Source organism: Alternaria ventricosa (genome assembly GCF_023758065.1).
Source record: "Alternaria ventricosa strain BMP 2768 chromosome Unknown scaffold_11, whole genome shotgun sequence".
In the NCBI taxonomy this organism is placed as follows: Eukaryota; Fungi; Ascomycota; class Dothideomycetes; order Pleosporales; family Pleosporaceae; genus Alternaria; species Alternaria ventricosa.
Window position 1 is genome coordinate 731,133 of NW_026055691.1, and position 14,584 is coordinate 745,716.

At 53.5% G+C, this 14,584-nt stretch overlaps 3 protein-coding genes across 3 annotated transcripts; 1 reads left to right on the plus strand and 2 right to left on the minus strand.

Annotated features, from left to right (window-relative positions):
- Window positions 1–3,422: 3,422 nt before the first annotated feature.
- On the minus strand, window positions 3,423–9,574 carry J4E93_006742 (uncharacterized protein; the record flags this gene model as incomplete). Its single annotated transcript, XM_049344653.1, has 5 exons — window positions 3,423–4,602; window positions 4,655–5,258; window positions 5,306–6,732; window positions 6,778–9,387; window positions 9,492–9,574. The coding sequence occupies 5 exons, from the start codon at window positions 9,572–9,574 to the stop codon at window positions 3,423–3,425; spliced, it is 5,904 nt and encodes a 1,967-aa protein (XP_049198307.1).
- A 532-nt stretch (window positions 9,575–10,106) lies between these two features.
- J4E93_006743 (uncharacterized protein) lies at window positions 10,107–11,277 on the plus strand (the record flags this gene model as incomplete). Its single annotated transcript, XM_049344654.1, has 3 exons — window positions 10,107–10,620; window positions 10,671–11,188; window positions 11,239–11,277. 3 exons carry the CDS (start codon window positions 10,107–10,109, stop codon window positions 11,275–11,277), a joined length of 1,071 nt encoding a protein of 356 aa, XP_049198308.1.
- Window positions 11,278–13,375: 2,098 nt separating this feature from the next.
- Window positions 13,376–14,371, minus strand: J4E93_006744 (uncharacterized protein; the record flags this gene model as incomplete). The annotated part of the gene is made up of 2 exons (XM_049344655.1): window positions 13,376–13,903; window positions 13,964–14,371. 2 exons carry the CDS (start codon window positions 14,369–14,371, stop codon window positions 13,376–13,378), a joined length of 936 nt encoding a protein of 311 aa, XP_049198309.1.
- Between the last annotated feature and the right edge of the window lie 213 nt (window positions 14,372–14,584).

The following is a 14,584-nucleotide window of genomic DNA, read 5'->3' on the forward strand; positions in this document are numbered from 1 at the left end:
TCCAGTCCGGCGGAATTAGTCGACAGAAGCGTTAGGCGGCGATTGCGATGTGCAGTATCGATAGCGATAGTAGCGACGGTGAAGGCGAATAGGGCCGAGGAAATTGAAAGCGACGTCAATAGACTTTGTCTTCACTAGGGGCTGAAGACGGGAAATAGGGGACCAGAAACCGGCTCGAAGACAGCGTGAGAAGCGAATGTAGACGGGTGTACTATGTTGCCGTAGCGAGTGAGCAACAGTTGGACAAGAAACGAAGGTGTGGAAACGACACGACAAGGGACGGCGAGCGTGAGGTCAGAGGGGGAGCGAGGGAAACAGTGGATATGAAGTTCGCAACATGGGAGGGTTGGTGAGGGCGTGGCAGGGGTTGGGAATCGGAACAGACGGATGATTGGCTCCGCTGCGCCCGGTCAGTCTAGGCGCTGAAACGACACGAAGGAAGCCGTCCACTCACATTGGCGTGCCTGGATGCGCCATGAAACCAAGCCTCAGCTCACCGTCTGCCCACCGCCAACGGGAATGGCCGAGTGCCTGACGGTGGGACTGAATCCAGAACCCCATGCCGAGTCCCGTGTTCTGTGTGACGGGATGGTTGATAGTTTACGCCTGATAGCTGATCAGCTGACCGTCCCAAGCACCACCAGACACGCATTCGTCCTATCGTCCACTCTCCAAAACCTTCTCTTGCATCTCTCCAGTCACGATCCCATGTCCGCCACACCCGCTCCCATAAATCACAATCAGCCGTCCAATCTATTTCTGCCAATACGGGAGCCAAAGCAAGGTCCCTCCCAAGACTTGTGCGGCTCCAGAACTCCGGCGCCTAAAGTAGCCGCCCCAAAACAGAACAACAAGCGAGTCAACCTCATCAACAACCTGGGGAAAATCATACCCATCGGTATTGGTAAAACGGCTTTTGCGCGCCTCTCATGCATCTTGACATTTCGGTCAGGCCGCCGAGGCAAAATTGTTCCTTGGTGCCGCCACGCGCTGTCCTGATGAAATCTCCACTGTGCTATTGCGCGAGCGCGAACCGGAGGAGGATGAAGAACCCTGCGAGCGAGTCGGTGTCGGAGCAGCAGTGTGATGAGGCCCTGCGTTTGAGACGCGAGGGTTCTTCCGTCTTGTCATGTTGGTTCGGTTGTCGGGTGAGTCTTATGAGCAGCTGTCATGTGAAGTTCATGCGATGGCAGCAACCCATGCGCTCATCGAGACTGCGCCACAACAAAGAAAACACGTGCAATGCCGGCTGCAGCAGTGGCCTTCACTCGACCGACCACACGGTCCGCCGCTACCTCCTAATTATTGACAATGCAGACCCTATCATCGCATCATTCCATTGAAATTCACAATGCTCACCGTCATCTGCGCGACAACATTCCTGCCATGAATCACTAAGCCCGCAGGCTGTTATCGGAAATGACTTGCGACAGTTCTCACCCCGAGCGACTCGCGCCTTCCCGTGCCTGATGCGATTCAGACTGACACCAGGGTCCCTTCCGTCTTGCGATAAGATTGAAACACCAAGACACCAAGACATCGGTTACCCGGGTCTCGGGAACACGCTCCTCGACATCGAACTCAAGTTTGCCCAGTCCTGCTAGGCAATAAAACCAAAGATTGGCCTAATGATCGTCACAAGAACCCTACATGATCTTACACTGTGGTCGTACCATTCTCGGAACACTGCTTCTACTACGATAATCTGCCATTTGGTACCTCCGACTTGGTGTTGCTCGCATGAGCCCCGCCGTGTTGTTGCCCCTCGGTTCTGTCGTGTTTCAAACATGCGATAGCTTCGGGACAAACGCCTCCTTCCGTCATCGCTCACGGTACCTCGCGATAACGTCGAAACAGACCTCTTTGCGCCCGTCTGCCGTGAGCAATGCGCTGCCCCGCCGGCTGTCAAACAATAGCGCCTGTCAAACGGCGTAACGCCCACATGTCCGATCCTTCGGTTGCGCATGAACTCCGTACTATACCCACAACACACGAGAGGAAATGCCGTCGCAGCTTGGTGAAGTCCGGAAAAATTCTTCTCATCCTCAGGATGGTGGTACACTGCAGTTTCACATTACTCAAAGCGCCGAAGTATCTAGTTGCGTCAGTAGCTGCGCGCCTCAGACGTGCTGCATACTGCATCTACACCTCGCATTCGCTTTTCAGTACTGAGTGCCCAAAATTCGGTCCTACGCCGTCATGGCACCAACTTCCAAGAAAACCAAAAGCAAATTGTAGACTACAGAGCCTAGATCTAAACACCTGGCAGCCGATCACGAAGTCAGATTGAAGATTGTCCCTCGAGCCGCTGCACGGCCTCGTCTCATCTCATCTCATCGCATATCCAAGACACCCGCAAGCGTGCGCTATACGGCCCTTTACTACACATGCTACACAAACCACAACAAACACGCGATCGCATAGACAGGTAGGTATACATCAAACTTCTCTTCAACTCCGATCACGATGCGCGTTGCCACGTTTACTTTTTCCAAACCACCGTTCTCACAAGCGTACCGAACTATCGTATTCCACAACACCACCCCACTCCCAATCCACCACGTGCATGAACACCGATAAAACCTGAAAACTCGGAAGCTGGAAAACTTCGATCGATGGAAACCGGGTCTTCGCGCAGCCCGACGATTAACCAACCCACCCTCCCGTACTCCTACAAACTAAGTGTACAATAGAAATCTAACAGAAAAGGTCCGATAACACATACCACAATTCGATGCTTCCAGAACGCATGAAAATACAACCCCGCCTCATCTTTGATTGAACCCACCTAATCCAACCCAATATCCTCCACACTGGCAGTCAGCGCCATGTCATGTCATGTCCCCGTCACCAACGAACCTGTTTCCCGCCCACTGCCCATGTCGGAAAAGCTTGACATAGGCCTGAAACACCGCTAGCGAAATGACAGCAAATGTAGATATTCCTTCATGGGTTCGGTTAGGTTGTGACGCCACAGGCCGCAGAACAGGCGCCTGGGTTGGCGTGCGCTCAACATGAAACGCGAAAAGCTGCAGGACCAAGACTTTTTGCAGACGGCCTCGGTGGGGTTGTCGGTGAGAGTGTCTGTCGTGTTGGTGGATGTTGGAATGGACTGGGCTGGACTGGGTTGAATGGAGAATAACCGTCTTGACTTTGGGGGTGGGAGATGATGGTGGTGATGAAATTCTCCGTGGGATGGGGGACGGAATGTAATGGTAAATGGTAGGCGGATGAGTACTTGGAGGACCCCCAGTATGTATCTCGACTACTACTTATTGAATGCCATCACAGCGCTTCCAATCCAATGCGATAGAGTCTTTGATCGTCCAGGTCATTCATCTTCATCAAACACTGCAAAACCCCATCATGATACTAACATGAACATGACACCTCATATACGCTCATTCATTGCTTACTACCATCTACTGCGCATGATTCCCTCCAGCAGGCCCCGGCCCCCCAGCAAAATTCATCTGAGCAAGAACATCCCTCCTCCAACTATCATCTTCGCTCTCACTAGCCGTAGAATCGCGGTTCGCAACACGCAAGCCACCGCCCCCACCGCCGTTCCCACCCGCTCTGCTATCATACGAGCCGTGGCTGACATAGCGCGTGACTTCTTCGCCGCCGGCGCCGTATCCGGCGTTGTAACCTTGGCTGTGCTGTGAGTCCATTGTCCAGGTCTGTTGTTGCTGTTGGTTGTGCTGTTGTTGCATGTTGGGATCTTGTGACGTGTTATCGTAAGATGAGTAGGGTGTGCTGTCACTGTAGAAATCTCTGTTGTTCCACGTTCCGGGGTTGTTTGCGTCGTCGGAGGGTCCTGGGCGGAGTACGTCGGGGACTTGGCCGCTTAGGCCGCTGCCGCTGGACTCGTACTGCTGTTGTTGTGGATGGTATGCGTTTTGGTAGTTGCCAGGCTGGTGCTGGTGTGCGTTTTCGTGGAAAGGTCCGGCTCGGTCAAGGGGTGAGTAATCCATTGCCCCACCGTCGTGTATTTGTAGGTTGGGGAGGAAGGACATGCGGTTGTCTGTTGGTGTGCGATCGCTGGGGTCGTGGAGTTCGACACCCTGGTACTGGCCGCCTTGTGGATTTTCGGGTATGCTTTGTGTGTAGACGGAAGATTGTTGGCCTGGTTGTGGGGTCATACCAGGGCTTGTTGACAGCTGTTGCTGTTGTTGTGATAGCGAAAGGCTGTTCATTGTCGCTGTCATGCCGAGCAAGCTTGGTGCGCGAGTGGAACTTGCTTTCATACTTGCTGGTCCCATCCGGCCCATGCCCAGCATACTTCCGCTCATACTGGCGCGACCTGCACCAGGCTCTTCGCTAATCATTTGCGCGTCTGAGCCGTTTGGATCGCGGATACTGTATTGCGCGATTGTGCGCATCTTCCTCGTCACCCAACCGGCTAGGATCTTGCCTCTTTGCTTCTCTCCGAGCCTGGATCGGTGGAAGTCGCCTTTCTGCACGAAAGATACAATGTCGATAACGAGTTGATGTTCGTTCAGGATGGCGTTTACGATAACGGGCACCATGCTGGCGAGGAAGTTGCGACGGAAGATCTCCACGACGATGACCACGAGGCCACCTGCTTGGAAGACAGCGCTGGAGGGAGTCAGTATGTGTAGGATGAGGAAGACATTTGAAGGGTACGTACCATCCTCCAGGAACAATATTCCGGTGGCAGCGCTCTACAGACTGCTCAATATCCATGGAGAAGTGATTGAGACCGTTGACTTCGAAGGTATCACCAATGCTACCCAGAACAAACAATACTTGCATGTCGACTGGCGCACCGTTGGGGCCGATTGGCCTTGTAACGTTATGTAAGAAGCCCAGATCTCCAGTGCGGACATATCGCACGTTAGGGTCTCCGTCGACAGTCCTGCCGTTGAAGCGTTCCGCGTCCAAGCGTTCTTTCGAACCATAGAAGCTGTGCGCATTCGCTTCGGACTGAACCCAGATCTCACCATACTCGCCGACCAGGCAGAGCTGATTTGTCTCCGGGTTCACGATTGATACCTGTGTACTAACAGGTACCATACCCGAGTCTTGGACTAGTAGAGCACCGGGTTCGGTGTCGGGGTCGACAGGCATGATGAGACCTCTTCGAAGAGCACCGACGTCGAGATGTAGCTCTATCGGTTCAATGCACATGTATGACCGTGATGCAACCATGGGGTTCAGTACATGTGAGTAGACGGTGTTTATCGCTGTCCGGTCGAGACTTGCTGGGGAGAAGTGTACTCGTACGCGCTGGTCTGACAGATGTTAGTGACCATACATTCATCAAGATTGTAATACTTACAAACATCGACACGTGGCCGACCATCAGTTGCAATCATGAGGTTCTTGAGCTCGTGCAGAGCCATGTTCTTTCCAGCGCCTCGTGCAATAGCGTGATCCAACATTTGGCTTGTCGCATACGCATCTTTGATCTTGTATCTTGACAAAGTCTGGAAGAGTATGTTCGGGTTTTGCGCAAAGTCGACAGGTGATACGAGGTATGTTGGCGCTGCAAGAAAGATGCCCATGACGCAGGTATGTATGAAGCCAAGTCCAATGGTACTGCGCACACAACCAAGGACAGGCCTCGTGCTTGTCATCTGACAAGTTTCTTTTTGCACCTTGCACAACGCCATGATTTGGCTGTGGCCCAATTGCACAGCTATGCGCCGTTGATCAGGTGTCCAGTACGTCCATACCAAAACTGGGAAACCAGATTGTATCCAAGCGGGTCGTATCGTCAGCTTAAGATCGCGGCAACCACTGGACTGCTTAGGTGGTTTTGTGGTGTTGTACATGTTTGGCACGCTGATCTTGAGGATGACTGCTGACTGCTTGATGTGTTGCGATACTTGCTTGACCTTCATGAGGTGGTCAACATCGGCGTTGACGAGGATAGCCTTGACTTTGAAATCGGCAATGATGTGTAGCAATGCAGGAGCATCTTCGTTCAGCCTGTTCTGGTCAATTGGTGCCATGGGAATGCACACAGCCCCGAGAACGAAGCACGCATGAACGGCATAGACAAAGTCTTCCGAATGCGTGTACATCAGAAGGAGGTGGTCACCGGTCTGAACCTTGACCTTGTTCTTCAGGTACATTGCGACACCTGCAACCTTCTGGTCGAACTTCTTCCAGTTGACGCCTTTGCCCTCTTTGCCGCGGCCATCGACAGTGCAGTAGGCGAGCTCTTCAGCCTGCCGTGATACCCGCCACTGCATAAGGTCGTGTATGTTGGAGAACTGGTTAAGAGGTGTTGACGTTCTATCGTCAATAACAACTTCTCTGTGATCCACTCCGGAATATTGCTTGTCCTGCAGCATGAGGAACTGCTGGCGTGCCATTGATGCCTCGTATGACCACATGCCGCCAGCAGGGTCGTCGCCTAGTGCGATGTTCTGGACCGACCTCTCCACGCCAAACTTGACGTGAACGCAGGGTAATGAGCCATTGTCAAACTCTCTTCGGCAAAGCATGTTTCCAATCTCTCGTCGACCATTCTTAATGACTCGGGGAAGCGTGTTTGGTGCTGTGATCATCACACAGTAGACCCGTAGATGATGCTCTTGATACAGTACTTCCATACATCGCTCAGATAAGGAGTCCAAGAAGGGAATGTCAAGCTGTTGCGGTGGCCCGCCTGGGTTTGTGGGCGCAGTCGATGCGGCTTGTGTTTCTATAAGGATGATTGGCAAGTACTCGCCGTTGACGTACGAGTCGAAAGATGAGCTGCGCAGTGTTAGATTGATCAGATGTGAAGTCGATAACACTTACCAGTCGTAAATCTTGGGCACCGCTTTCATAATGCTGGTGACAAGATGCTGCACGAAGAAATATCGGTGTTCGGCCTCCAGCTGACCGTGCTCTACCCATTCGACACGCTGTCGGATACGGTCTTCGTACAGGCCCAAGACGAAGATTTTGCCTTCCACCACGCATCCGAGCAATCCTGTGCGTAGGAATTCGAGTTCGAGCAATTGTGGTGTTGGGCTACCCTCTACAAAACGATATGGCCGAGCGTGGAATATAGTTTCAGTGTGCTTTTGCAGCTGCCAGAAACCTCCAGATAATGATGGCGAGTCTACCCAAATCTCTCCTATCGAGTAAGGGGAGCACAGAAGATTAGTCTCTGGATCTACAACGGCCAGCGTCGCATCGGGTATCGGATAACCAAAAGCGCCAACTCTCATAGTGCCGGGCTCGTTCACACGCTTGCTCACTTCCTCTCCTATGGCCAAAACCACGACTTCATTCAACTTCAGCGCTTCCTTGTCCAGCAAGATCTCGGTCAATTCTGTTGGGCTCTTCTTTTTCTTCTCCTTGGTGTTGTTTGTGGTACCCCCTCCGATAAGACTAGAATAGCCATTGGCTGCCGCGGCTTTGTCGTCGACCTCGTCTTCGTTGTCGGATTCCTCTGACACTATGCTCAATGGGCATCCCATGCGCTCTTCACCGCCTAGCCAATCGCGTACTGATATAATCATACCGCCGTGTTCAGGCAAGCATAACATAGGCGCAATCAGCTCTCGTGCTCTCGGATTCCGTAAGGGCCTGAAATACCGGTCTCCAAGAATCTCGTGAAATTCGCAATCGACAGTGAGTGTGTCGATCAGACATATCTTCACTGAGCCAAAATTGGGTTCCGTGTTCTTCTTGAAATTCCGAGTAGCCATGGGATCCTGTTGGTAGTTGTATGCAGCGCGCTTGAGACCCGGATAGTCGGCAATCAGTATGTTTGACTTGTACTTCGTGATCAAGTGCGCGTATAGACCAGGTGTCTCCATAGTTGGTGTTTCCAGCCAGACAGTAGTATGACCACCATAGACAGCGAAAAGAACGCTCAAAATGAGACCAGCGCTTTCACGGGGGTCGAGGTAAGAAAGAATGACTTCGGTAGGTGCTCGGTTCTGCACTGGCGCGACGAACTTGCCAGACGAATCCCTCAAGTTGCCGTTGAAAGTATCCTGACTATTCGGGTTGTTGGCGGGTATGGTGCTGACCATGGCGCTGATGCAAGCCATCTGATGCATGATGGTGCGGTGGCTCAGTACAACACCACGCAAGTCGCCGGTTGGCGCGCGAGAGAACTCGATATATGCTACTTCGGGCACTTGCAGGGCGGGCGTGTCGTCATGCTTCTTGGGGTGGTAACTTCCAAACTCGTTCGTCTTCCACCATTCGACGCCACTCGGCCACTTGAGACGATTCTGGCTAATGTCACGATGGAAGGCTTTGAGGTTGTTGTCCGTGGTCAGTGCGAGATGTGCTTGGGTTGTGGTCAAGAGGAGGATGAGTTTCTGATAGTCGTCGACGCTATTGATGGGAACTGCTACAACGCCCGCGATGAAGCATCCCATCAAAGCCACGACAAACTCGATGATCTCCGTATCCCTGTATACCAGCGCCACGCGATCGCCCCGATAAAGATTGCTCTTGTCCCTAATAACTTTGGCGACCTTTTCGGCGCGACTGGCCACTTTCTCCCAAGTGATGGAAGCCGTCTCTTTGCCCTTCGCGTCTAACACCCAGAAAGCGGTAGTCCTCGGCTGTGTACGAGCGCGGTAGCGTAGTACAGCACCGATGTTGTCAAATTTGGACATCTTGATGTTGTGGTTGTGAGGGTCGTATACGTCGAAGGGCAGGTCTCGCGGTTCCAGTGGCATCATCGTGTCTGCAGCACCCACGGGCAGGTCGCTCGGGTTCATCATCGGCGGTGGTATCGCAGCGGTCGGGGAGAAGGCGTCGCCCGTCGAGTAGCGGTTCGGTCCACCGTACGAGTCGCGCTGGTCCTGCATCTGCTGCCCTGTGAAGTCGGAGAAGTAGCCCTGGTTCACGTCCAGCATCGTGCTCCTCCTGCTAGCCTCGCCTGGCGACCCATAGCCATTCTCAAAGCCCTGCTGGGTGTCTGGGTTGAAAGCGTAGTTGCCCATCATCGTGGGTTCGCGCGAGTAGGTGTACTCGGGCGTCTGGGGTCGGGGTATGAATGTCTCGCTCCCTTGCGACAGCTGGGAGGCATTGCGCTGCAGCGAGGTAGTGCGCAGGCCCAGCTGCTTCTCCTGGAAGCGCCCTACTTGGCTCGGTGGGTATGCCATGTATTGCGAGTTGCCGCCAGCGGTGCTCGTCGAGGAGCTGGGGTAGTGCATCGACGAGCCCATAGTGCCCTGCGGCGAACTCTCATGGTACGAGTCGGGTCGTGCGACTTCGATGTGCGGCGTCTGTTGGGTCTGCTGTGGGTTTGGCCCAGAGAGGGCGGCGAGGGATGCGCTGCGAGAGCCTGAGCCCTCGCTCTGGGCGGGGCTCTGTCCGCGCAGGTCATGCTGCAATTGCGCTGAGAAGTCGGGCCCCAGGTACTGTGAGAGCAGAACTGTCTTTCGCTTTTCGTAACTGTGCGACTCGTTAGCGCACGTGGGGGACGATGCGAATGCGACAGCGGCAGTAACCGTGAAGATAGATGCGGGAGGTGTATATGCATGCGGGAGAGTACCAACCCCTTCTGTGTGATGTCGCCCTCCTCGAGTTCGTGGTCCAGCTCCTGCAGCTTGGCCTGCAACTCCGGGTTCGTCTCGGCCATGGTGTCTCTTTCCTCCGGCGGCGCAGTCAGGTGGAGCGAATGTTGTTAGGCTATGCGGTGGCAATCCGCGACATGCTAAAAGTAAAGATACGAGGCGCCGTGAGCCAATGCGAGGGGGTGAGGGCGAAGGCGCGCGTGAAGAATGGCCAAAAGGGAGTCCCAGATTGGAATAGACCCTGTCGTCGAGTGCCTGAAAGCGCACATTGGCCTTCAAACAAGTCAGGTACGCAGGCCACCACCGGACATCCAGTATGACGTTCCTACCCCAGAGCAGCCGCGCCTTCCTCTTGGCGCTCAGTGCCTTCCTCACTGGCCGCCTTAGTCAGCCGTTCGTCGCTGCCCCTTGCGCGTGGTGGTACCTGCTGCGACATGTGGGTTTGCGCGTTATGCCTCGGCTCGAGGAAGCTGAAGGTGTGCCGGGACGCGCCCGAGTCAAGTAGAGTAATCACCAGCACGCTCTCTTCTTATCTTCTCCTGGCCAACTATCGCTAGACCTCACTATTTGCTTGTCCAGTATCCATAATCTGAGACCATGGCCACACTCATCCGCCCGCCGCCCATTGACCAGTCGCAGTCCGAAATCGAAAATGTCCTCGAACTGACGCAACTGTCCGACATCGACCCTGACCTCTTCACCAACACGCGCCCACTATGGCATCCCCCGGGTGCGCGCGGTATCTTCGGTGGTGCTGCCATCGCCCAGACGCTCGCTGCAGCTCAGAAGACGGTTGATCCCGAGTTCACTGTACATTCCATGCACTGCTACTTTGTGCTTGCCGGCAACTCAGAGATACCACTCATATACCACGTAGAGAGAGTACGGTCAGGGAAGTCCTATGCGACAAGAACAGTGCAGGCGCGCCAACGGGGCAAGGTCATCTTCACGACAACTATGAGTTTCGTGCGCCAGAACAGTGGAGGCGCGAAGAAGGTCGAGCATGTGGTCCCAATGGCCGACGTGCCAGGGCCAGAGGAAGACTCGGACTCGGAGATGCATCCCAGCGGCCACAGTCCGTTCCAGAGCCAGAGGCTGGCGACCGAGAATGGTGAGTGCTTTCACATGTCAAGCTTCAGGGCCCAGCTTAACCCCGTCCAGAGGACTCCGACAAACCCCACACCAAGAAGTGTCGCCAATGGGTGAAGGCACGCGGTCGCATCTCACCTGCCGGCGGCCACGAAGCCCACCTCTCTGCCATCGCCTACATGTCCGACAGCTACTTCATCGGCACCGTCGCGCGCGTCCACAAGCTATGGCGCTATTCCTCACAACGCAAGAGTGCCGCTAAGTCCAGCATCGGCGAAGACGTGCTCAAGACACTGCTGGAGATGGACGATGCCGAGTTGAAGCGCCAGTCCGTTAGCGAGGCAGATATCAAGCGCATACAGCGCATCAAGAATGGAGAAGATCCAAAGAAGGTTGCGGATGACGTGCCGGAGATTGGCATGATGGTCAGTCTGGACCATACCATTTACTTTCACAACCCCCGCACCTTTAGGGCCGATGAGTGGATCTTCACCGAGACAGAGACGCCCTGGGCTGGCGATGGTCGTGGACTCGTCTTCCAGAGGATGTACACGAAAGATGGAACCCTTATCGCGACCTGCGTACAAGAGGTAAGATTCTCTCTCCTCCATCATGCACTCAGCGATGCTAACCTGATCAGGGTCTTATTCGACTTAAGCAGAACGACAGCAAGTTGTGAAGACGCAGTCACGTTTCCGGTCTTCTTATTTGCGTTCTCATCCACCCGCTTGCATAGACTTATATCCTTTATTCATAGATCAACTAGACCTGACCAAACTTTCTGAAATCCCACTCGTCCTTCTCACACGTTTCCATGAGTCTTTCTAACTACGCGGGTCCACCCGCTTCCCGGCACAAGGGGATCTGGCCAGCGGGAAGGAGGGCTAGCAACCACAACGTGACCACGTCGCACCATTTTGAAGGGCTTGACCGTGACTAACATGTGGTAGTAACATGTAGCGTCATAATCCACCTGAAGCTCGCCCGGGACTCATGCTATCGAACACACCTACCTTCAATGGGACTTTGCCGTGCTCCAGCACGACAGCTCATCGATCAGTGTGTGCGCGTACACAAGAATGAGTATCAGGAACACGATGACTGGTTTCGACCAACAAGAAAGCGTCCAATGACATAGCATACGTGTTATCGTGGCTCATTGACCCTAGAGAAACAAAACAAAGAACCAGAGCTCAAAGCACCCATAGCTCCTTCCACCGAACCCAGGAATGAGCATCGTGCCTTCGGTGGAACCTTCCGCCTTACACCACGCACGTGCAAATGCCGGGAGCGATGGCTAGCGTGACTTCGTTGACGCATACCTATGCCACACGGTCGCCGCTGCCTTCTTGACATGACGCTTCCCGCAGCTCTCACTCCTCAATAGCTCGTAGCCATCCTCACACAAACCCACTCATACGACGCATATCACCTACCGAGCCCGCTCGAAACATGACTACCGACACCTTCTTGCCCGTGCTCAGCGGGCAAGCCCCGGGGCTCACACACGATACGGGTAGTGACTACAGAGTACGAGTGGGCATCGAGCTCTCGTTGAGTCTTCTTCTACGAGGTCGTGGCTCTGTATGAGTCGGAGGCGAGTATAAATTCTTACATTCTTGAAGAAGATGTGTTTCTTTTCTGCACGCAGAGTTCGGTGTACATTATCATCGTATACAGGAACTACAAACACTTACAAGCGGAAATCGGCACAGCACGACGAACCTTGCACTCATCGATTGAGTCATTGGAAAGGACGAGCTGCCGGATCGTTAAACCCTCGCAATGGCGGAACCCCAACCAGAGACCTATCCATTCCACTCAAAGGCATGGTTCGACGCAGTTCCGACAGCAGAACAAAAGGATTTCTACAAAGGCCCTGCGAGTAACTGGATCACGGGCAGTTGGCCCGACATCACTGGCGATCCTGACTATGAAGCTGCTCGTCGCTTCGGGCATACGACTCATTCCGGTTGGATTCGGTATCTCTTCTCGTGGTCTTTCGACGGTGAATGGCAGGGCTCCGGAACTATCGAAGACGCAGCGACTCTCCAACAAAAGAAGAAGGACGCCGTTCTTCCTCCGAGATTTCTTGCCGGTTCTGAGCCAACCCATACAGACAACCAAAGGGTAATGAGCTTCTGGGTCTCTAGCGAGCTACATGATTCGGGCTTGAGGATAATCGATACGACAGGAACCGACCCACGTTGTGACATTCAGCTTGGACGTATGTAGCCATACTGGCCCGTAAACTCAAGACTGGGTACTGACCGACCGCAGTTTACGTCGCCTGCAGAATGTACATGAAGAGAACACGATGGAGCGAGACCGACTTTAAGGGCCACCGAATCACGCAAAAAGAATTGGGCCTCGAAAGTTTCATAACTACTGGCGAATCTCAAGAAGACAAAGACATGATCATCAAGTTTCTAGACAGCGTGAAGGACGGCATTCCAGAGATAAAGATCAGAGGGCGACGTCATGAGCGGACGTCAACACCAGGGCGGGAGGTACTAGCAGCGTATACGGCGGGTGACGCGTTGGAATCCGTCTTTGGGCTACATAATTTCAAATAAGGAGCAGTGATTCTCCGCCCCCTGGCTTCTGATCACATCTTACTCTTTCTTATAGCGTGGCAGCATGTTGCGACAATGTCTTTATCGAGTTGCGATGTCCTATGTTATGTTTCCAAAAACTATTTGCACTTCAATTCGAGCAAATCTTGATATTTCGAAATCCATTTCATATCATTCATTACTCTCACCATCATCATCACCCTAATTCGTAAAGTCCTTCTTCGGCGCATCCCCCTCCTCCTTCCCACTACCATATTTCCTCACATGCTCCTTATTCGCCCCCTTATCCTCTTCAAACTCCTTCAACTCAGGCGCACTCATATGCTTAACCACATTATCCGCCTGCCACTTCTTAAAGCTAAACCCGACCCCCTCATGACTATAATCCTTATCATTCGCCTGATCCTTATGATACTTGACCTGCATAAACTCCGTATCCCTCGTGTCCGGATCCAGACTCAGCGATACCAGTCCCGTGATAGTAGCGGTCTTGGGAATCAAGCGGAAGGTCCAGGACTGCTTGTTTTTGAATTGGATCATTTCGTCGTCGGACCGGATTACTTGGTAGGATTCGTTGATGGAGGCGTTGAAGAGTTTGGGGAGCGCGAACCATTGGCCGGCCATTTTGTAGCGGTCGTTGGCGTAGACGAATTGGTCGTCGTAGACGCAGTCGGGGGTGTAGCGTTTTACGCGTTGGACGGTGGGTTGGCAGGAGTAGAGGGCGATGATCTGGGGGTGGGGTGTTAGTCTTTTGTATATAGGTAGATGTTGCAAGAGGGGTGGACTTACGTCGTCGACCAAGGCCTGGCGTTGCGGGCTGAGCTTGATGCTCTTACTTGGGTCGGGCTCGTAGTCTTCACTCGTAGCCGTCTGTCTGGGCTCAAACTGCTCGCCGGGCGCATCGCTCGTCTTGGGGAAACCTGAGTTCCCGCTGCTGACGATATCGCCCGTGGCCTGTCCGGTAGTTGAAGTCGACATCTCTGCTCTTTGCTGTCCGGCTGCTAGTCGTGGAGGTGGATTGCTACCGCTTGGATTCGACTTCTGCTCTGCGTTCCAAAGCTGCACGGTAAGTGCTTTCTGAGGATGCTTGAGGGCGGGTTTACTGATAAAGTTCTTAAGATTGGTTGAGAGGAGCTTGGAGCGAGAGCCACTGGTTGCTGCAGGCATGGAGTTTGGGTTATCGGAAGCTGAATCCATTGACGCGGTTGTGTACTATATACGTGTTGTACTATGTTGACGCGTGCATGCGTGAGCGTAAGATGACGACAGTGTTAATTGACAGTGGTGCTAGATGCGGGAGTCGATGATTCATGGACTCGAAGATCGGGAGATCCAAATGTTCACGCGCGCGTTTTGGTGTAAGGAAAAGGATGGGGGATGGGCGCCGTGACCTGCATCTTGATCTAGGCC